This window comes from Bombus huntii, unplaced genomic scaffold, assembly GCF_024542735.1.
Source record: "Bombus huntii isolate Logan2020A unplaced genomic scaffold, iyBomHunt1.1 ctg00000110.1, whole genome shotgun sequence".
Classification (NCBI taxonomy): Eukaryota; Metazoa; Arthropoda; class Insecta; order Hymenoptera; family Apidae; genus Bombus; species Bombus huntii.
The window spans coordinates 63,126-87,615 of NW_026099363.1; the positions used below are offsets into that span (position 1 = coordinate 63,126).

General features: G+C 35.5%; 1 protein-coding gene and 2 long non-coding RNA genes across 7 annotated transcripts in view; 2 read left to right on the forward strand and 1 right to left on the reverse strand.

Annotated features, from left to right (window-relative positions):
• LOC126877002 (venom serine protease Bi-VSP-like) overlaps positions 1-24,490 on the forward strand; it is a 164,793-nt gene that overhangs the window by 16,770 nt on the left and 123,533 nt on the right. The window contains exons 1-5 of one of the 5 annotated variants that reach the window (XM_050639866.1): positions 7,670-7,774; positions 9,192-9,389; positions 9,558-9,653; positions 9,725-9,879; positions 10,208-10,391. The exons of 1 other annotated variant lie outside the window; for it this stretch is intronic. In XM_050639866.1, coding sequence (XP_050495823.1) covers positions 7,672-7,774; positions 9,192-9,389; positions 9,558-9,653; positions 9,725-9,879; positions 10,208-10,363 — 708 coding nt within the window. In that variant the 5' untranslated portion in view covers positions 7,670-7,671 and the 3' untranslated portion in view covers positions 10,364-10,391. Of the gene's footprint in view, positions 1-7,669; positions 7,775-8,377; positions 8,685-8,988; positions 9,121-9,191; positions 9,390-9,557; positions 9,654-9,724; positions 9,880-10,207; positions 10,392-24,490 lie in introns of those variants that run through there. 3 more of the 5 variants (XM_050639867.1, XR_007694672.1, XR_007694670.1) reach the window with 3 other exon arrangements.
• On the reverse strand, positions 3,363-5,186 carry LOC126877019 (uncharacterized). Its single transcript, XR_007694687.1, has 2 exons — positions 5,038-5,186; positions 3,363-4,886 (listed from the first exon to the last, which is right to left on the reverse strand). It is a non-coding gene; the product is annotated as an uncharacterized LOC126877019 (long non-coding RNA).
• LOC126877018 (uncharacterized) lies at positions 12,412-13,151 on the forward strand. Its single transcript, XR_007694686.1, has 3 exons — positions 12,412-12,548; positions 12,761-12,856; positions 12,933-13,151. It is a non-coding gene; the product is annotated as an uncharacterized LOC126877018 (long non-coding RNA).

Consider the following 24,490-nt stretch of genomic DNA (forward strand, 5'->3'; position numbering starts at 1 on the left):
ATGGCGTCCAAGCGGGAAGCAGTAACGGCTATTGGCATGGGCCAACACGTGGTCGAAACAGAGGAAGAGAGAACAAAGGCAATACGAGCAGAGGACGTGGAAACTTTCATCGTCAATCAAGAACCGGCACGGGCGAGCATGGAAACTCAAGAGCAGGCATATGGACAGCAACGGCGCACGCAGCAAACAGCAGTGAGACGAATGAAATAAGTAAGAACGAAATAGTGTGGCTATTAGATAGCGGTTGTACCGATCACATAATTAATAATATAAATTATTTCGATAAATCTATCGACCTAAAAGAACCGGTAAATATATATTTAGGCGATAATAGACCGATAAAAGCGACAAAAGTTGGGAATGTTATAAGTTATTTTGAAGCATTCGGAAAACAAAATAAAATAAATATGAGGAAAGTATTTTACGCGAAAGAAATGTCCGCAAATTTGATTAGTTTAGGTAAACTAACAGACAATAAGAATACGGTTATTTCCAAACGAAATATTGCGAAAGTAATAGATGAGGATAATATACTTACAGCTGTAGCGTTCAAAGAGAATGGGACATATAGAATAAAAAGTATATTGAAAGGGAAGAAGCACTTAGTAAACAGCGCCGAACGTAGTGGTATGAGTAAAAAGGAAAGATGGCATAGGATGCTAGGACACGTAAATTTTAAATATTTAGAGATTTTGGGTAAAGAGCAGCTAGTGACTGGCATACCGAATGAATTTGAAAAGGAACTTTTGAAATGTAGGGTGTGTATAGAAAGCAAAATGCATAACTTACCTTTCAAAAATAATCGAACTAAGGCTAGGGAAATAATGGAAATTATTCATACGGACGTATGTGGTCCCTTTAAGACTACCGGATTCAATGGAGAAAAATATTTCATTTCATTTATCGATGATTATAGTAAAATAGCTAGGATCTATTGTATAAAATCAAAAGATGAGGTCTTTGATTCTTTCGTACAGTTCGTAAATGAAGCCGAAAATTTAACGGGCAAGAGGTTAAAAATATTAAGATGCGATAATGGTAAAGAATATTTAAATAATCGAATTTATAAATTTGCTAGGGATAAAGGTATAAGAATAAATAATTGCCCAACATACGTACATGAATTAAACGGGACAGCGGAAAGGTATAATAGAACAGTGATGGACATGGCGCGTTGCTTGTTAGCGGAAGCGAAAGTACATAAAAGGTACTGGCCGGAAATAGTTTGTACAGCGGAATAACACCAGCTCAGATAAATGACCCTCTAACTTACCTTTGTCCTCGTCGACGTCAGTGATTTTAAAGCTAGTTATAAAGTGCACTTCTCAGCCAGCGTCCACGGCAGTCAATATTATTTAACGGGTCTTAACGCGATGTAAAAAGGGAAAAAGGAGGAAAGAAGGAACAGGGAAGCAAAGAGGAAAAACGAATTTTTCATTTTCTCGAAACTGGATCAAGTTTCAGGCTGCTCGCCAAAGAGTCTGTAGCTAACGAGACAAGATTAGACAAACCACGCTTTAAAATCCCCACAGAACTATAATAATCCTCGAAATCAATACGATTCGTCGATCCATCGCCTGATTAAAAAATGAGATAGGATGAAGCTCACTAGTCGGCCTTTGAACTTTCAATAGTGATTCTCTGTAAATGCTTGAAATTGACGCTTGGATTCTTTCCAGATTAACTAGCTTTGCCCCTCCCTCCCTTTATCTATTTTCTTAGATCGACTTAGACTGCCACAACATATTATCTTTCTTCTTTTCTTTTCTTTTCTTTTCTTTTCTTTTCTTTTCTTTTCTTTTCTTTTCTTTTTAGTGGTTAGAGATAAATTTTTCATGTCCTGACTGATAGTTATTTAAAAATACGATATCGCGATTGCTCGTCAAATTTTAAGCCAAGATCTTGACGTAATATTACACAAACTAGCCTCGCTATGTGTAAAACAAAAATAATTCATGCCCGTAATAAAACCGCTGAAAACGAGATCGATGTCAATGAAGTTGACAATGAGGTACGTGGTAGTGATAAAAGTCGATTAATCTTTCTTTTCGAAAATTCAGAGATTCATCCGTTACGGGTTCCCTACGTACTCGTACAAAAAAAATACAGGACAGTTAGAAGTACAATTAATTGATCCTAACATCGCCGTACAAGGAGTCCTAATAGACTTCGCGAGCGCAGAGTAGTACGTGATAGAACAAGCGACTTAATTACAGCCAAAAATCATAAAGCCTAGTAATTCACCGTTCGCGAGCCCCGTGTTACTCGTGAAGACGAACAATGGTTCAGATAGATGATAGGTAGATTTTCGAGAACTAAATAAATATACGGTCGCGGATCGGTATCCTTTACCCCTCACTGCGGATCAAGTCGCGAGATTGCAAAAGCGAGATATTTTATTATTCTGGACATGGCCGGTGGGTTTCTCCAAATCCCTATTCATCCTAATTCTAGGAAGTATACAGCATTGATTACCCTCGATGAACAATTTGGATAATAAGTTGTTGTTTTCTTCGAATTCTTTTGTGCCTTTGTTCGATCCATTCTAAGTTGATCTAAAAAAATAGATAAAGGGAGGGAGGGGCAAAGCTAGTTAATCTGGAAAGAATCCAAGCGTCAATTTCAAGCATTTACAGAGAATCAAGCGGGCTGGTTAAGGTCGTGAGTTGAGCAATTATCCCGCGTTAGGTTCAATCAGGTTAGTCCCACGCGAAATTGATCCAACCATGCGAAAACGTGTATTCTGAGTGTATTCTGATTTCTGTTGCAGATACTTTTGGATTGTTTATTTCTTTCCGCTTGTCATCGCAACTTTTTACGAATAACAAACATGTACAGCAGCTTGGCAATTTACATGAAAACGATCATAATTGCGGTCTATATACCGCCAGCCCTTCTTCACATTCTTCAGTTAAAGATTGGTAAGTTGATACTGATTAATTATGCAATCGAAATCCTATATAATGGCTACAAAAAATATTTGCATCATTATTCTCGTTTCCTAATGAATCGCTGTTTTAATCAAGTTTTATATTGCATCAAATTTCTGTAGTTACACGAAAGTACTAAATTATAGAAAACTTGATATACACGGATTTAATTAATTGATAAATTAGTCAATATATAGGCATTATTATTTCACGTGAAATTTTACAACGTCAAAAACCTAACATTCCTGTACGAGCAGTATTAATCACAAATTGTGAGAATGCCTACTGATAAGGAAGAAAGATAATATAGAAAACGCAGACTTATGGAAAGAGAATCCCTGACATTAGACACGAATACGCGATTTCACGAAATATTTTATGGTATATATAAGATAGAGAATATACATAGAGTACATATAAGTATATATAGAGTAAGAATATATATAGAGTATATATAAGTACCAAAAATACATCCTAAGACGTGTATGCGATCTACGCTGTATGGGACGTGTTATAAATGGTTTCCGCTACTCAACCGCATTTGAATTTGTGAACACGATCGAACAATTGACACGAATTATTAATTCCCGTCTCTACTCTAGTAACGATTTGCTTTGGAACGAGGTCGAATCGTTCTGATTCCGCGCATGATTAACAAATAAGTACAGAGGACATCAATTACTTGGATGGCCTTCCTGAAACTTGATCCAGTTTCGAGAAAATGAAAAATTCGTTTCTTCTCTTTGCTTCCCTGTTCCTTCTTTCCTCCTTTTCCCTTTTTACATCGCTTTGTTTTACATCGCAATTTACATTTATTTGTAAAGTTTGAATCTCCTCGATATTGAAGATGTTGAAGCTGCAAGTATGTATTTCATTTTAATCCATTCGAGACCGAGATTTAATTGTAAGACGATACCTAGGTGTCGCTACGATTTGAATGTTTAGTTAGAATGATTCTGTGTTTTACTCTCTCCAGGGTATCCTTTTCATACTTTGATTTTAAATCGATGACAATCTTAAATAGTATGCCTCATATTTTTAAAATATAAAATTATATACTATGTTATTCTATAATGTATTATGTACAGTTAAATATATATATATAATAATTCTATATTGAAAAAAATATGAAATTAACATGATATATACATTACTACGTAAGTTATATATAAAATATGTATATTATACCCTTGCCTACTGACTGATATGAATTTCTTTCGGTCTCGAATGCGTTAAAAGAGAGCGCAAAGAAGGCGAAATTACTTATTGTAATTAGTAAAACGACCTGAGAGGCAGACAGATACAAGAAAGAAGGAATATTATATTAGCGGCATTATCATGTTTTTGCTCTCTTTAAGTCTTTCATCGAGACAGACAATCTACAGGTATTAATCGACCAATTTCTCCAAGCTGATAACTTCGAATTGATGTTTCTATATAAGAAGTGTTATGTGTTAATCTGTCTAAATGTTTAAAAGGTGTTATAAATTAAATGTTGTTAAACGATACGTAATTGCCTTTTGATCGTAAATTTTACTATCAAGGGGTCTTTTATGTATGCGTAATCATTGTGAATTATAACAATTTATGTGATCGATATTAAAGGTGTTTAAAAGCATGTAGTTTTTTTCTATATTACTATTCTCCTATATTATTATCCTATATTATTATAGCATTCCTATATTATTATAATATCCAATTACATGTTGATACACAAGATATACAGATTATTATTTATAACGTTTTGGTTTTCTTAATTGAGTCATTCATTTAGTACAAATGATAAGAAATTAGTAATAATTCACAAAAAAAGGATATCGTAGTAGAAATATTATAAAAAAACATTTTCTGTTTTAGTGTAGAGTTACTCCTTCTTACAGACAGTGTCGTACAAATCTGTACGTCTCTGAGAAAATGTAGGTATCTGAGCCCTTACTTCCTCAACAACTTTTAGATCTGATAGAAAAAAGAAACATACGAAGTAATAAGTAATGCTTACTAATAAATTCAACAAATACAGAGGAAGATGGCTAAATCGATAAATTAACGAGACTAAAAATTAATTACATCATGGATCTCTCGCTTTTAATTTTAAGCTGTAAATTACCGATATCGGTGACTGCCATATTCTCTTGAGTTTCCAAATCGTAAAGAATCTTTCCCCAGGGATTGGTCAACTGTGTATGTCCCCATGCGACGTAACTTGCTTAAGGAACACGAGCCGGTGATATGCAGGCAACGTATAATTGATTATCATTCGCTCTGAAACGCTGAAGTAATGACCAGTGCAGTGGTCCAGTGGTCATATTGAATGCCGCTGGATATATCAGCATTTGGCAACCTAACCCAGAGAAGCAGGAAATATGAAGCCACCGAATACCAATTAACTTCGTAGTTGCACGGTTCACATTCCATCATTTCTGAATATGCGAGGACAGTCCTCTTATTGTGCTTTTAATTCTTTTATTTGTTTCATTTTCAGCAAATATACTGGTTTTTTAAATTAAGCTTCTTTTTATACAGAGTTACAGATTATATTAATTTTATATAGAATATATTTAAGAAAGATATTTAATTTTTTGCTAGTTAAGTATTGATCGATTAAGTTACTGTACCTTTGTTCCGATAAATGCGTGCCATTTCCTCGAATCTAATATCATAGCAAATGCCAATACCTATTTTGCAGCCCTTCACATCGAACGTCGTTAGGGAGTTACCAGGACTGAGTGAATCACTCTCTCGAAAAGTAATCTTATTAGGAATGTCGATGTCGAATAGATGTACCTAATAACATAAAAATGTAGTCGCTAATTCTATTGCTGCAACTTTTGTAATTTAATATCAAAGTTACCAACTCCTAAACTTTAATTATTTTTTATTTAATAACTGACAGCGTTTTTATCACTTTCTTTTATTAAAAAATCCTATCATTTAATAATGTTTAAAAAGGAGAAAAAATAAGTATAATAATATTTTAAGTATGTGAAAAATTTATACAACACAAACACATTACAACAAAAATGGGCGTTTCCCGTATCATAACGTATTTTATAAACCGTAAATTATAGAATTGGTTATAGTATACGTATGTACATATGTATATTCCTAAATTATTCCTAGATAGAGTCACTTTCTTCGCCCCAATATTTTCAAATTCAAAGCCATAAAGGAATATATTACTTACCTTTCGGTGTTTTGCTATCAAAGTTCCATCGGGACCCCAAATAGTACAGGTATTGTACAATTTATCGCCCCCTATTTCAGGCATCGTACCACCAACTACATAGATGTTGTTTTCTTTAGCTGCGTTCGATGAAGCAACGCTCGTTTCACCATCAGGAATACTCTCGGCGTATTTTGGAAAGTACTCTGCATTGCAATATTTCAATTAATGAAAAATAACTGTCTTTTGTTCCAACCATAAATTAAATTGAAATGTTTGTCAGTTTTTTATTTTTTAAATTATTAAAATAACTAAGTTTTATATTTCGACTTAATTAAATATGCAATTACTTAGCTAATAGTATATATAATAAATTGTTTCTACAGGTTCAAAATGAAAAATGAATATTTAGAAATATTTAATTACGACAATGCTATTTGTGTTAGCATCAGTGGCTTGTTACTCAACGACTTTGCTAGTACTTTTTCAAACATAAAGTTAGTTTTCAATTAACACTTATACTAGAGGCGGAATTATAAATGCAAAATAATTGATAATACTAATTTATAAGTACCTAATTATTAGTATCTTAAAAAATATATTTATACAAAAATCACGATAATCATGAAAATGGGGAAATCCTATATTCTCGAATCAATTCACAATTTATTTTGCATATTAATTAGATTCCGCGCTCATCAGTACGTACTCACTGGCGACATCGAGAAAATGTATCGGCAATTCCTCGTACGACCAGAGGATCGGAAATATCAAAGGATATTATGGCGCAGCGCGAGTGGAGAAACAGAAACATATGAGCTTAACACCGTAATACTCTTATCATAGAAATAGAAGCAGTCCTCAATTCCCGCCCTCTAACTTCTATCTCCACCGATCCAAATGATCTCCTAGCCCTCACTCCCGGACATTTCCTCATTGGCGATTCATTAATGTGCTTACGTGATCGAGATTTCAGGGACATTCCATCGAACCGACTCTCCAAATGGCAGCATATCCAACAGCTTAAACAACATTTTTGGAACCGCTGGCATAAGGAGTATTTGAACGAGCTAACCAACCGCAATAAATGGAGCAAGGGTGGACACAGCATCCAAAAGGGCACAATCGTCATCCTCAGAGAGGACAACGTTCCCTCCATGCATTGGCCTCTGGGCCGAGTTATCAAGATTCATCCAGGCGCCGATGGTGTCATCCGGACAGCTACAGTTCAGACGGCAAAGAGCATTTTGGATCGGGGCGTCAAAAGGCTTGTCCCACTGCCAATTCAACCCGATCTCGAGAAACCCGAACAACTAGCCACCGAGACGAAATAAGATGGGAACTTCAACCACACCTCCCTAGTTTGATCGGTACCCTCTCAACGGGGGGAGAATGTTACGCCATGCGGCTTACCATAGGTCATATTCTTAACTATCGATCGCGGCACTATAATGTCGCAGACGGATCGTCGTGTCTGCCCGGCAAACAAACATTGTAGTGGCAAGCGCATGGTTCATTAAGCAGGGCGACTTCCAGAAACGTCGACTCGTGGCCCGTATTTTACCTCGCAGTAAAAGAATGTGGCGTGATCCGAACGTAGTGGGGGTCGCCTTCCAGAAAAAACGAAAAAAATCGAAAGGCGTTCAGAACTTTTCGAGAAGTCGAACCGTCAACACATGTGGTATGTCGCGCATTACTTATCAACCAAAACGCAGTTACATTTTTTTTGTTCCATTTATATCTTTCTAGTTAATAAGTTGTTGAAATAAACATTAATTTATTTGTGTTAATTCTGTGGAATTTCATTGAACTACCCTTATTATCATAATCGAAATAAGGGGATCGATCAGTTCGTGGCGTCGATTATTTAATCGTAATGGGAACTTACAACTCTCGTTGACGTGCTATCTCGCGATCGCGTCTCTCCGCGAACGGTCGAAACAAAATGATTCACTAAAAACTGTCCTGAATTCCTAAGAATTTATTTACCGAAAAACTGACAAAGTGTTTATTTAAAAAATGAGGTTGAAGGTAGTCCTTTTCTTTCATTTCATTCATTTTCATTTTCTTTCTTAAGTATGGCTAACACAATATCTAATCAATTAAAATTTTATATTTTCACGTGAAAAGTTTCTTTAGATAATTATTATCAACATGATGACTAACTCTTACGGATTAATACGTGTCTGTAGGGCAATCCGGTGGACTTGATCGGCCTTTTACTTCGAAAGTTGAGTAATCGGTGTCGCTTTCTTACGCATCTTTGAACTGTATAAATGTTTTAAAATTGTTTGATCCAGAATGTACCACACCGGACAATCAAGAAGGCAGGTGCCTTGACTACAGAAAATGTAAACCTCTGCAAGAAATATGGCAGATACAGTACCGTACAGCCACCGATTTTTATAGACGATCAGTGTGCAGATACCAGGGCAATGTTACGATCGTTTGCTGTCCGAACGATCCAAACAAAGAGAAGAGAGAAATTTTAATAAAAACTGTGTATAAGTATAAGGCTTTGCGACCACCATACTGTGGTTTTAGCAACGTCTCTCATACCAGGGTGGTCGATGGTAAACCAGCTGAACTTGGTACGTTTTATGTCTTTCTTTCCGATTAATAATAAGCCATTTACTGCAAAGAATGAACTTTAAAGGCATTAAACAGCACATCAATGTACATTTCAATTAGACTAAATAATAATGCTATGATTTTATCGGTAGTAACTTTACTTATTAACTTGAATTATTTCTTTCTTTTACTTCATGTTAGGAAGAGTATCTTTTTGCTTGAAATAAAAAATTGATATAGGAGTAATAATATGGATAGAGATCAAAAACTGTCAGGGCAGAAATTACACGTTTGAACTTTATAGTTCAGTATAGTTCAAATAGAAATTATATAGAATTATTTAATAATTTGTATTCCACTGGAATAAAAATTTAATTTCTGTCTTTATCAAATCTCTATTTCAGAGTATTTGTACGTATGTACTTATCGTCTGCTGTATGATCGAATATCGAATAGGTAATAATCGTTGTTACCCGTTATGTGAGAACAAATTATGTATATTCACAACTATGACTATTGCATTTTAGGCGCTTGGCCATGGATCGCTGCATTAGGTTTTCGTAATCCCCGAAACCCAGACAAACCACTATGGAAGTGCGGAGGTTCCCTGATATCGGCTAGGCATGTTTTGACCGCAGCACATTGTGCACATATGGATGGAATAGAAAACATACACAATCATAATATTGTCATTCTTAGATTGGTGGAGGAGGTGCCATTTTCGAGTAAGTCCTCAAATATATATATATATATATGCTATTGAGTATTACTGAAGTATCATATCCTGAAATTTCTTACTGTACACATATATTGTGTCATAAAGCGTGTATAATTCTTTCTCATACTTTTGGTCATTCGTTTCCTGCATTTTCATTTATTTTTTTATTTTTCAGGGTACGTATATCCCATTTGTACGAAAGAGCCCCTACGAAAGATCAACTTCGTCGGCTATAACCCCCTTGTTGCTGGATGGGGAGCATTAAGATATAGTAAGTGATATCAATTTTATAATAAAATTAAATAGTTCCAGTCTTAAATATCTTTCTTATTTTCTTCGTAGGACGACCACGACGTAATGCATTAATGGAAGTACAAATGCCAGTGATTAAGAACGCCGAATGCAAAATAGCTTATTCCAAATTTCCTAATGCACCTGATATCACTGATGGTATAATATGCGCCGAACATGCTCAGGGTGGAGAGGATTCTTGTACGGTAATTAAGTTACAGAGTTACTACAAACTATACGGTATCTGAAGACACGTCGATTCGAATTAACATCAAATCGACGTCTTAAACATTAAAAATAATAGATAAACACAATTTAATAGTTTTGCCCACTTCTCACACCTCGTTATGGTATTTAATCTAATTTCCTTCTAATCTTAGTTTTGCTCAAAATACATATAACATGTACGTTATAAATTGGAGTATTTCAATACACAAATCAATAGAAGATTATTACTGTATATAAGTATAATTTCAATACAATTCGATCGATATATTTCAGTATCTTTGATTAAAAATTTAACGATCCTTTCAGGCTGACCGCGGCGGACCACTGCTGATACAACATGAATTAACCTCGTATTTAATAGGTATTGTGTCTTATGCTTATAAGTGCGGCACAGCTGGGTATCCCAGCGTTTACACTAGGGTCACATCGTACCTTGACTTCATTCTCCAAGCGATGCAATAATATGATATTACTGTTCCATAAATATCATTGTGTAAAAAACGTAAAGTTGGATTTTCTTATTGTGTTTTCGTATTTTATAAACCGTAAATTATAGAATTGGTTATAGTATACGTATGTACATATGTATATTCCTAAATTATTCCTAGATAGAGTCACTTTCTTCACCCCAATATTTTCAAATTCAAAGCCATAAAGGAATATATTACTTACCTTTCGGTGTTTTGCTATCAAAGTTCCATCGGGACCCCAAATAGTACAGGTATTGTACAATTTAGCGCCCTCTATTTCAGGCATCGTACCACCAACTACATAGATGTTGTTTTCTTTAGCTGCGTTCGATGAAGCAACGCTCGTTTCACCATCAGGAATACTCTCGGCGTATTTTGGAAAGTACTCTGCATTGCAATATTTCAATTAATGAAGAATAACTGTCTTTTGTTCCAACCATAAATTAAATTGAAATGTTTGTCAGTTTTTTATTTTTTAAATTATTAAAATAACTAAGTTTTATATTTCGACTTAATTAAATATGCAATTACTTAGCTAATAGTATATATAATAAATTGTTTCTACAGGTTCAAAATGAAAAATGAATATTTAGAAATATTTAATTACGACAATGCTATTTGTGTTAGCATCAGTGGCTTGTTACTCAACGACTTTGCTAGTACTTTTTGAAACATAAAGTTAGTTTTCAATTAACACTTATACTAGAGGCGGAATTATAAATGCAAAATAATTGATAATACTAATTTATAAGTACCTAATTATTAGTATCTTAAAAAATATATTTATACAAAAATCACGATAATCATGAAAATGGGGAAATCCTATATTCTCGAATCAATTCACAATTTATTTTGTATATTAATTAGATAAAAAACGTAAAGTTGGATTTTCTTATTGTGGAGATAAGAAACAGCTCAAATTTACATTGTTTTGTACGTTACAAATTATAGGCTTAAAATGTACGAAATGTAACTTTGAAACGACACTAATTTTTTACGCACGATAAACCTCCACGACTTAGGTATGTAAAGATGATAAACGTATATTAATTCTATAAATTTGGTAATAATAAACCAACTTTCTGAGAAGTTCTGTAAATTTCGTTTCTGTTGTATCAAGAGAATAATGGAATATTCCACTTAGATCGTATACTTCTTGTACGTACGTACAAAATTTTCCGGCTAATCTAAAACACTTCATAAGATAGAGAGCTTCTGGAAATTCGGACACAGAGAGTGCATAAAATACAAGATAAGTCTCGTGTCTTTCAAAATTATTTTTTATTCGCTAAAAACGTCCTGTGTACTCATGCAATCACATGCAACCTCGAAACTTCACTTATTTTTTATCACTTTCCAATTCAATACACAGTTTCAGCATTTTTGACTATATGTAAGAGAAATTTCCATTCAGCCAAAGGTGTACTTACAGATTATAGATTCCTATACGACTCTCAGTAAAAATTTATCCGCACTCCAGATAGTTAAAACTTCTGTCGACCGTATTGATCCATCTGCACTCTTCGTATGACGTCAATATCTGTTCAGTGCTGCTGCGCAGGTTTCTTTGTGTTACGTCAATTCGTTTGTGACCGTTGCGCGAGTAATGGCGCTTTGCAATGGTGATTTGCAGGAAAACAGTGCAGGATGCTGTGATTCGTTTCTTGTGGTCGGAGGTTATGTTTGATGCCTATATTTATCAAAGATTTAATGCACATTATGGAGAAAGTGTTTTGTCACGAAGTGTGTTTGAATGGGCACAAAAGTTCAAAGAAGATCGCACGAGTGTTATGAAAAAACAGCTGGACGCCCGTCCACATCCACGATGACAACATTGAACGTGCTCATGAACTTATGCTCTATGGAATAGACGAGTGACACTGGATAATGTGGCAAATCATTTGCAAATCAGCCACGGCTCTGCTTATGCAATAGTGCACGACAGATTTGGATTTTAAAAAGTTTGTGCGAGATGGATGCCGAAAAAGCTGATGAAAAGGTGAAGACGACGATGCATTCGTGGTTCGCAGCTCAGCCCAAAACATTTTTTAATGAGAAAATACAAAGGTCCTTCGGCAAATGGACAAAGTGTATACAGAAATCGAGTGATTATGTCAAAAAATGATGTATGTCTTTTTTGACAATTGCTTAAAATAAATTCTACACCGACAGAGCGGGTAACTTTTTACTCACCCTCGTAAGACACTTAAATTTCCAATCTATTATGATGAATAAAAGAGCTTATACTATTAAATCTAATTGTATTTTGTTGCATGAGAGTACACGTGTATGTGATGTACATTACCTTTATATCCCCTTGAACGCTTCAATATTGCGCATATATACTATATTTTGTACAGCTTCTATAAAATTTCGTATGTTTGTTTAGGCTGTTAATCTAGAGGCTGGAGTACAAAGAAGTGGCACAATGATGTGGGCTGATGACATTTATAATTATCAAGGAATCACCCCTACATTCGCTCAGGTATATATCGTTGACTATAACGTATTTAACATATATGATTGTTAGAATATTAATAATTAATTTTTAATTCTATCAGAATTTTAATGAAACTGTCCCTTGGGAAGGAAGAACTGATACCTTGATATCACGGTTTGTACATCCTATATATACGACAAATTTTAGAACATTATATAACGAAGAACCAGATCGTCGTGGCCATGTGATGTGAATAAAAGGACTTGAATTTGATGATATTTTTATAATGTTAGATAACATAACTAAGTATCTTCACAGTAAGATAGGATGACATGGTTTACATGATCTTAATGTTGTTCACTCGAGTGATGATATTATAAGGAAAAGCGTAATATCACAGGTAGGATGATTCATAATTTAGAACTACTAACTCATGTATGTATTAAAAATTAAAGAAATATATTAAATTTTATAGGATATTTATGTTTAGTAACCAGTAATTCAGAGATTGGTATTCATGGTTACTATAACGAGGCTGTAGAAACGCACCCTTTCTTCTTTGCAAATGGTCCTGTATTTATGTCTAAGCCGAAACTGGAACCTCTGAATAATTTAGATTTATTCTTGTTATTTTCTAAAATACTTATCTACAGTATACCATAAGGAATGATACCGTATCGCACCTAATCAAGTGCCTTAAGAAACATCAACAGGATATCACAGTAAGTAATCCCTTATCGACAGATATGTAAGTAAAAGTTATGTGTCATTGTTATACACAATTATGTGTTAGTGTTATACACAGTTATTTATCATTTTCTATTAATTCAGTTGTAGCCACTACAATATCTATGACACTGGTAGTAATTATAAGAACAATAATGATGTTCTATAAGAGGAAATGATGATTAGGAACAAAAACTTACAGGTAAGTCAAAGTATATGTTATTTGCCATTTGAAAAGAAAGTTACTAACTTGGAATTTTTTGATAAATAATAATTGTGCAAAATATATTGGATTTCAAATTTGTCAAAAATTGATATTTAAGAAGCATTGTAATAATATAACATTAATATTTTGATTTTTCAGAAGATATCATGCGGTGGATGGATAATATGCAAAAAATATTAAGCAGTATATGAATTTTCCTATTGCGTAGAGATAACAAAATGAATTTTAAAAAATGTCGACACGGTAATAAGAAATAGCATCATGACAAAGAATATATAAAGACAGTTTCATTTTTTATAAATAAAAATTTGTTGTTCCAGATTTTGAAATACAGTGAAACGTTTAATTAGTATCTTAATATCTTTAAATAATTATTATTTTAGAATCAATTGTAATTGTATCATACGTACTTTTGAATTCGTGCAAGAACATATGTAATTTTGAAGTAGTTATTATTAGGAAACTGTTAGACGCGAACAGTATGCGAAAAGTTAGTATGCAGTGTAATAATTATCAATCAAAACACAAGAATTAAATTCTTGAGGAAAAAATTTCCGGAATTTCTTATTTACATGATTATAGAGAAATCCATAATAAAAAGGAGCTGCTTTCTAATACTTCGCTTCCTTGTAATGCCTACGTTAACAATAACGAGGTTCGACTTTTTGTTTTTAGAGGGATACTGGAAAATTTGAAAGTACAGTACCATTGGGAAGAAAATCACGATATTGAAAACGATATTTGCAAGTAAATTTCCAAAAAATCTGTTTTCAAATTTTCGCTTTCTATTTCACATTAAAAGAAAGGGAGGGCTGCCTTCTTTTTCTGCAAGACAAAACAAACATTCTGAATCTCGTATCAATGAATGATGTCAATAAGTTATTTTTCTTTTCAGATTGAACAATATTCCAGATTTATTCATAATTTCATACTACGCGAAGAATAGACTTTCATAGGTATATAAAGGAAATATTAAGTATAGGAAAACTCTTTTTCGTTGTAGGTGACATATGCTTCACGGTTGAACACATGTATTTTTGAACACATATAAATGAAAAAGTACTCTTATGGAGAAAAAGAATTGATACCTTCGATTGACATTAGATAATGTATATAAACTTATGAACAATCACTATCACTATCAGTTTGTATTTTAGGTGCACACGCAGATTTGTTGGAGTTCTTATAAAATGTACTTCCTGTACGAACGTTTTATTCTTCCAAATTTTACGATACTATGTCTCATATGATAACTATATGGATTAAACGTAATATAAATGATCCGAAAATAGACTCGAACGACATTAATTGTCTTTCTATTTATACCAATATCGAAAATACAAGTAAAGCTGGAGCAATAGTATGCAAGAATGGACTATTTATTATTTTAAACCAAATCATAGCATATTCAGAATGCACAGTATTATCATGAAATGTAAATGAATCAGTTGTAAACGAACGATTTTACTGTAAAATCGTTGCCGCCTTTTTTTCATCTGAAATATAGCAGCAATGAGTACATTCTTTTAATATATAATAAAACGAGATATCTTTATAAAGTTACATATGTCATCACTGGTAACTGTTATCTCGTATGACACCAAATATACCGTTAGTATGGAATGATATTTTTATGAAGATATACTTTAATGATAGATTTTATGAATGAAACGTTATATAAGAAAAATTATCTCTTGTTATTCTATGAAGTGTAGTAGCTAATGAAGATTAATTTTACGAAGTATTAGAGCAAAAGAGAATTAAAAAATTAAAAAGATCTAAATAAGATTGTTCGTGTGGCTTAATTATCTCAATTCTGGTACACCACTTGTTACATTCTAACTAATTAGCGCTAAACAATAACTTGCAAATATTAAAGATATTAACACCTAAAGGTTTTCAGGAAATTTTATAATATTTGATTATTGTATATCTAGTCATTGATTGATAAAATTTCTTGTATAAGCATAGATCGAGGTTGACGTCATACGCAGATTGCATATCATTGACAGGTATCGTTTTAATTTATTTTATGGCTAGAATCGTTTGAATATTATACGAATAATTATTTCCATTCGAACGATTAATAAATCACGTACCTATAAAAGATATATTACGAAAAAGAGGTGACGAAACAAAAAAATATTGGAAATTCCGTTGTCATTAGATCAATTACTTTTGCAATGATTTTTATTTCCATGTAATTACATATGAAATGGCTAATTCATTAACATCTCCTCGAATCGAATATAATTCGTTACACTTCACAACGATTCAAATAATGGACGGGAAATATATAATAACTTTCCTGTCCTTGCGTTAAAATAGTACTGTACAAATCAGATGATACAACCTAACCCCAACCTAACCCCAAAAAACCCAATTACATCCACATTGCATGACAGCACACTTGCAATGGATTTTTGTGATTTCAATGTCACAGACAATGACACAACTAATCAGAACACGTTCGAGGCTATAGACATTGAAATTACCGCGTGTTTAATACGTTTAAAGCATAAATCTAAATTTCACGCGATTATTTCTTTGTACATTGTGAAACTCTTAAATTATCTTAATCGAATAAATAATCCTAATGTAATAAAACATCTTGAAATAGACCTAGATATCTGAAACAGAAACTCGAAGGATAAGAAATCCTAAAAGGTACTAATCCTAAAATAACAAACTCCTAAATAATAAACAAGTGATAAAACCTGTTATAAATAATAAACCTTACCTGGAATAATCAAATCCTAACTAATCGAAAATAAAATAAGGCAAGCAATTCTTAATCTTTCAAGTAATTTTTCCGAAAACACAGAAAGATAGAGAAATTAAAAAGACGCAGCACAAATTGCAGCACAATGAAAGTTTCGGAGCGATGAATACGATCGTATTAAACTAAATAATTTTCAAAAGTGAAATTACACTGAAACGTATATCGATGATATTTGTCATTTCTACGATCTGTTTCGCTTGATCGTGCTTCTTTTCTGATGTAAATTCAATTTATAATACGAACTAAGTTTCCTTTATTATTATTAGTCCTGCGTCTTTTTAATTCGTCACTTCTTTTATTTCAGAACAATGACGGGCTCCAAGATGCTGTTCGGATGTTTGGCGTTAATTGCTTTTCTGCATCCATTAGTTCACGTTTGTACTTCGAGTAGTACAGCTCAAGGTTTGTACTTCGAGTTGTCTTTTTCCATGCACTTCAAATTCCAATACGATCTGGTCACGTGGCCTTCGTACAATTTCGAAATTTTACCTGTTTGGTAATCGTCAATGAAAAAAGAAGTTATGCGTGACCTCAACACATTGAAACAATTTTTATGATTTTTTATTTGCCGGTTGGTCAGCAAGTTAATGGAAAAATTTCACTTAACTATTCGCGTTAATCTCTTCGGTTTAACTTTTGGGAAATGCTTCGTTAGCTTCGGGAATATTCCAACGATTCGTTTTACGTACAAAATAAGCATGATAAATATTACATCACGGTAATGTAATATCGGAATATATTAAAGGTGTAATTTTGTTCGATTAATTATAATTTATTAATAATGGATTGAAAATACAGATATTAGTTAGACAGAGAAACGATGTTTGATTAACAGGAAAACTAAATGCAACGCTCGTATTTACAACAAATAACTTGACAACTATTTGGTAACTCTCTCTCTCTCTCTCTCTCTCTCTCTCTCTCTCTCTCTCACTAGCAACTCTAACACTCGACAACACTCGCAACTCAATTCTAACGACTCTATGCTTCGACGTCTCGATCAACTCTGATTCTCGCAACACGCACACTTTTCGATTCGCCTTGAATAGCGAAACCGTCCTTCTTCTAACGTTGTCTATTGTTTCCCTCATACCTATGTAAGAACTACCAACTACGTCACGTAGTTTAGTCACGTAGGCACTCTTAAATGTAAACGAACCACAGAAACACGACGTACACGGTTTTTCTATTTTCAGCCGATCTCCAATCAAAGCTATTCTACGATATTACAATCGGCCTTTCCTGACAATCACATCTGCCCTCAGATGTGCTCATCATCGCCGCTCGCACTTACATCACTATCGTCAGCATTCCACCATTTCATGTGATCGGCTGCCGTGGAAGTTGTACGTGGCCCTTCGTGCTCCCCCTCTCGCTGCACTATGCATCGGTCATTTCGCAGGACTTTTATCACCCGATACGGTCCAAGAAACTTCGGATGCAGCTTTAGCCCGGGACCCCTCTGCATCCTCTCGATTGCCACTAGATCTCCCGTCCTGTATGCTGTCGCCTTCTTGCGTCTCCTGTTATACGCCCGCTTGTTTCGGATTTGGATCTCCTCAATCCGTCTCTTTGCGTCCGCACGCAGCTGATCTCGTTCCTCTTGGAACACCGCGGCCTGTTCGTCCTCGATGCTACTGCTCCTCTTTCGCTCTTCCTCTATCTTCCTCTCCGTTGTTTGTTTACCCATTTCACTCTTGTCAGGGGCTTTGATCGTCGTGGCAGCATCGTGACATTTTCGTAGGCTCGGTTCGTACATGGAAGACGTTAACAACTTACCATCTACCGAGACTATGATCTCTTCTTTTTCGAAGGTCTTCACGTTCATCGTGTCCTCGACAATCCCATCGTCGTCCTCGTCATCCACATCCTCTGTATATCGATATTATTGGAGGGATTCCGCACGTGCGACTTCCCTTGTCTTTTCGTTCGCCTTGCATTCACTCTCTTCGAGTCTATCCGAAAACTTGAAACAACCCTCACATCCGCAACGCTATCCTTCTCAGTAAATTCGCAAATATCATCAACAACATCCTGTTGCTGTTGTTTAGCCAGATTCTTCCTCCTCGTGATGTTCGCTAAGTCCTCCTGCTGGCCGCAAGAATCCGACGAGGACACCATCTCGTGGTCCACTTTACCAATCACCACGTGTCTTGCCACTATTCTCCGTTCCTCCGACACTTGCTGCACAGCTGCCCGATACTTCTTCAAAACTTCTGCTAACTCTTCTTTATTTTCTTCCAATTGCGACAGTAGCTCAGTTCGTTCGCGACTAGCTACATTAACACGATCTTCTGCTTCGGAACGTTGCCGCAGTACTTCCTGCAACGAAGCCTGCGTCTCATTCGGTTCTTGCTCCGGTGCCTGTTTCGCTTTAACTGCAACTGCTCTAGCGCATTCTGCATCTTCTAACTGGTTCTTCAGCTGTCGTAAAGCTGCTTTACCCGTCGAGTCACCTTTCGATCTCTCCAGCATCGTTTGAGCGTCTCTTAGCAATGCTTTGGTTCTCTTCAAATCTCTTTTTAGCCTATGTTGCATGTCCTTAACGTGTGACAAATCTATCTCACTCGCCTGTGTCTCTACATCTATCTTGAGGACTTCCGGACACTCATCGGGATTTTCGTCCTTTATTCTACTAATAAAAGATTCTCCCCCTTTTATACTTATTTCAACAGTGTCCAAAAAGTCTGCGCCAATAATAAGCGAATGTTGCATCACTGTGTCTGGAACTACGTGTATGGTTATACAGTACGACTCATTGTCTATAATAATGTTCGTGGAAAATTTCCCGAGCGTAAAATTCCTTCCGGAACCGACACCGCCAAATCCAACGATTTCCCGACTTAATCTGGGCGCTCCGATTTTCACATGCTGATCTGCTCGCATTAGAGTCAGCTCACTACCGGTGTCTATCAACGCGCTCAATTTGAAATTTTCCATCTTAACATCCTTACCACGCCTTGTTTGTAACGACCGAAACACGCTGTAAACTTTTTTTGAGGGCTCACCCAAATTGTCGCAACTTGATGCGATGTGTCCGTACTCCCTACATTTGAAGCAATTGTAGCATCGCGTCTTCCTCGCATCTCCAGATCGACCGGGTTCCTTGTTCCTCTCGGTTTCGGACAGCTTCGCCACCGGCTTTACCCTGTTACTCTTCGGCTCCTCAAATTTCGTCCTCATCTCCATATCTCTTTTTATCGCTTCGTAGCGCCTGAAACGCTCTTTTAATTGCTCGATATTCCTGGCTCCGTATAGCACAGTCTTGTTCGCGACCTCGTCGGGAATGCCTTGAATAATGTAGTCTATCAAGGATTGCGTATCAACCCTTCCTTGTTTTGCAATCCCGCACATGTGATACATATATTGTTGCAGACTCTCATCTGCTTTCTTCTTTCTATGGGATAACTCGCCATGTATCTGTTGGTCGCTTACTACATTTTCAAACTCATTCCTCAACGCCTTTTTTAGCTTTGCCCAGGACTTCGCGCATCGTTTTTGTCGTACGAAGGCCTGAGCGGAGCCTGCGAGTAATTTCTTAGCATAGGCCACCATGTGGGCGTCTGACCAACCCCACACTTCTGCCATTTCCTCGAAGTCTTCCACCCACTGATTTACCCTCAGCAGATCATCCCCGCTGAATTTCTCTAATGAGTCTTCCACGTCTTTAAGACTCAACATCGAACCGACGCATACCTTCTGCTGCTACTCATCGCGGTCCTGATACACCGCTCGCGTGCCTCTCCTGTATTCTCGCGCGCCTTGTTTATCGTCCTCGCCTTCACTTTCGTCGGAGCTCTCTTCTTCCGACGATACATCGTCTCCTTCTAGGGCCGCCTGTAGCCGCGCGCGTAGTTCGGATTTTCTTCCCGTTACCTTCAACCCCAAGCTAACGAGACGCGCTCTCAGCTCTTTCGTCCTCAGCTTCTCGAGGTCTTCCTCTCCCTCTTGACTGCGTTCGGCTCTCTGCTTGCTTCTTAGATCTCGCTGGTTTGTTGGTTCTTCGCCACGCTTCGAATCCTTAGGAGTAGATCGACCAGGTTTGCACGCTCTGTTCAACCTGGCAACCAGCACTGATCTCGCACCGGATATAGGCAGATTCATCTGTGCGAGCTTACTCCTCAGCTCCTCCAGCGTCAAATCCTCTTCACCCGACAATCGTTCGTCTTCAACGTTTGCCATTTTATTCTATTCTTTTCTACTCCCGCAGAAATAGCTCCGTTAAATCGTATCGTTTCTCTGTCTTATTCAATCCCGGACGAGCCCCCACTTGTAATATCGGAATATATTAATAATGGATTGAAAATACAGATATTAGTTAGACAGAGAAACGATGTTTGATTAACAGGAAAACTAAATGCAACGCTCGTATTTACAACAAATAACTTGACAACTATTTGGTAACTCTCTCTCTCTCTCTCTCTCTCTCTCACTAGCAACTCTAACACTCGACAACACTCGCAACTCAATTCTAACGACTCTATGCTTCGACGTCTCGATCAACTCTGATTCTCGCAACACGCACACTTTTCGATTCGCCTTGGATAGCGAAACCGTCCTTCTTCTAACGCGTTTTTAATACGCGATGGCGCTATCACTTTCTAAAAGCGTCGTCTTTACATTTCCGATGGCCACGGGCACATCCGACTGCCAGATATACAATGTGTTATAAGAGTATCATTACCATACTTTTCATGAAAAGAGCAATTTTTCTTGATAACTATACTCTGTAACATAGATTGAAGTCGCTGATTTGATCCCTCTGATATCGTTGTCTTATGAGAGTCTCGTCTGGTCTTGATTGGTTCTGTTGACTCTTATCGTTGTGAAAAATCGATTCGTTGTGTACCTTTTTTGTATAGAGAATTATTTTGTGGTAGAATATAATGTTGTAATATTTGTGGTCTTTACTTTACTAATTTTGTCACTGAGCCGCTCTTTGGTTAGTTGAGCGATTCATATTCCGCATATATTCCGTACTTGCTTCGCTTGGTACTTTTATAATTTTCGCAGTTACAATAAAAAATTTAATTCTTAACAGATTAAAGATTTAATCTCTTGCTTTATAGTGTACAATAATTTTTTTTTTTTTTTTTATAGGTTATGTGATCCATAGTTTGAGTAAGTAGTACATATATATATATTTACGTGACAAGCTTACATTTCAATCTATATTTAAGATTAATATTTTATCAGTTTCTGTTCGTAACAACATCGAAGTAGTCAATAAGTTTGAAGAGTATAATTAAGGAAGTTATGAAGCAAGAGGTTAAGAACAAATTCTGAAAGAGGTTATGTACAACTCAGTAGTACTGCTTTACATTACTTTGCGAATTACTTTTCAAGCATAAAAATAGTTTAACAGCCACTTATAGTTACTTCCTTACCATTACATTCATTAAATTCGTTTGATTTTGTAAACAAAATAACCACGCTGACCAGTCTCTTATTTAAAATAGAATTATTTTGTCATATATCCAACAGTTTACTTTCTCTTCGCTTTGTCTCGTATTACGACTTTATAACGGTGTTTCTTTAAACTTTAAACGATCGTAATAAATGTATTTACGGACGATGACTGATATCTGGTCTGTCTTAAAGTTGCAACTAATTAGTGCCCCGTTACTTTGGACGTTATGAAATGTTGTATAACCAAAGACTTATCTTCTCTTTTGGTAGTTGCATAAGAGAAGACTGAGCCGTTGAAACGCTCGAATAGATTAGCTGATTCGCTTAACGTATTTTTACTTCCGACGAGCTAAACACAAGAGCAGAAAGCACATAAGGAATAATACAGAAACGTCAAACGTATACAGAAATATATTTCGTAAAAGCATTAGTACGTAACATGTCTTTATAATTCTATTTATGTATAGTAAAATGGCTTGTATCCATTTTCATGAATTATAACTGACATTTCAAAGCATTCATGTAGATATGTAACTCTCGTTAATTAATAATTTAACAATGCGTCATGAAACGTATCATTTTCGTTTCTTCCTTTGTTTCGTTATACACAGGAACGAATTTGTAAATAAAGATGTATAATCAACGATAACATATGACAGCGAGTATAATAACTGTCAGCAAAGGAAGAGGTCGGTAAAATGATTGTGGTTGATTTCAGTGTATCGGTAAATAAGCTTTGACAGACGTTGCCGGGGGACTCGGTGTCGGTGAAACCGCGTCGATGAAATGATTGTCAGTAATTTAAAGATAACCCAATTTATTGATCTGTCTCCCCTTCATGGCGTTGTACGTCTCTCTATAAAACATATTCTACCTCGGAGGGCTGAAAAATTTAACTTGGTCTCACTGGACTGGACTGTAAGTAAGAAAATTGAAATGCAAAATCCACGTGTGAGCGCAACGGTTTAGATGGAAAGTTCGATAGGACAATTATGTATATTAGCCTGAAAGAAAGCTCGTGGCTTCGCACGCAACACGTAATTTCCCTCTCTGAAATAATCCTATTACAACGATACGATTTAAAATTTTCCTTAACAGACCTCGCAATGTAATTCTTCATCTACAATTTTTTATTCGGCCTGAAACAAGAGACTTTCGAAGCCTTATAGAGTCTCGCGAATCTAAAAGTCAGGTTTCAACGTATTTTCGCGTCTTATTCTATAATACTGAAGACATTAAAGGTGTTAACGATTATTGTCTCACTATGTACGTACATCAAACGAGTACTTACGTAAGAGACGAATGGAAATGGAAACAGCCGAGAATAATTGAAGATAATTTGAATACGTTCCAGGCTATAATACAATTTCTCGTGAACCGTAATTGATTCGCAGAAGGGAATTGCTGCTTCTCACGACTAGCAAAGTGTTTCGCAAAAAAAGAAAAAAAAGAAAAATGGTATCGGAAGGATAGAAAAAAAGCGGTGGCCTACATCAAGCAATCTTCATGCCGATAATGCATTTATTATTCAGTTCGTTCATTTTCTATCGCGTAACAGACACTGGGATAACTGACAGAACGAGCGTATAAATCTTGCATCTCTCGACCTGACTTCTCCCGATGGAAAAATATTTACTGGTCTGGAATCGTGCATCGCTAATTAGTAAAAAGGTAATAAGCAAGAAAGCAATTATACTACCGGATTGGTATTTCTATTTTATTGGAGATTAATTAACCTGAGTAAACCAACAAAAACTTATCGAAAATCAATCGAAATTAAATCACCTTTTCAAACAGGCTATAAATAGCCAACTAATATTTGCAGTAATAAACTTCACTTTCGAATAAAGTATACGCTCTATAAATTGTAAATTGATAATTTCGTTATTATATCATTTTTCTTAGTCTAAACTGGATTCAGTGAAAAGAGCTTTCAATTGAATTACACACTTCATTAGTTTATGAATTATATTCGTTACCATACGTACAAAAGAAGGGTGACTGGTTTAAAAATTCAAAGGGTAGAACCTCCAAGCTCACGATTGGAAACAGATTCAGTTCAATGGTTTAATTTGCCATTTAATTGAATTCTCTGGCAATTTCAGCGAACTGTGGGCTTTAGAAGTGTCCAGCATTCAAAGGCAAGACCTCCTCCATCTTTCTCTTTCTTTCAGTTCCAACCTCAAGTAATTGACCTGTTAATTCGACGCTATATTTACATGCTCGCAAGGGATTCAGACGACTTCATTGCGTTAAATTCGCAATTTAGCAAACACGAATGTCTCAATCAATTTGTAGTTCGAAACAAATAAAAGATAATCAATTTTTCAAAATAACAATCGATATGTTCAATGCATTTGTCGATGCGTTTGATCGTTATGTTCATTTAGCATTTTTATAATAAAAGCGTAGAACACATGTACATACACATAATATTCCATGAAATGATTTATACAGACTATGAGTCTCGTTTTATCATATTATAAAAGAATGAATTTTTCCCAATAAATGTAACTTCATACAAAATCTCGTTTAA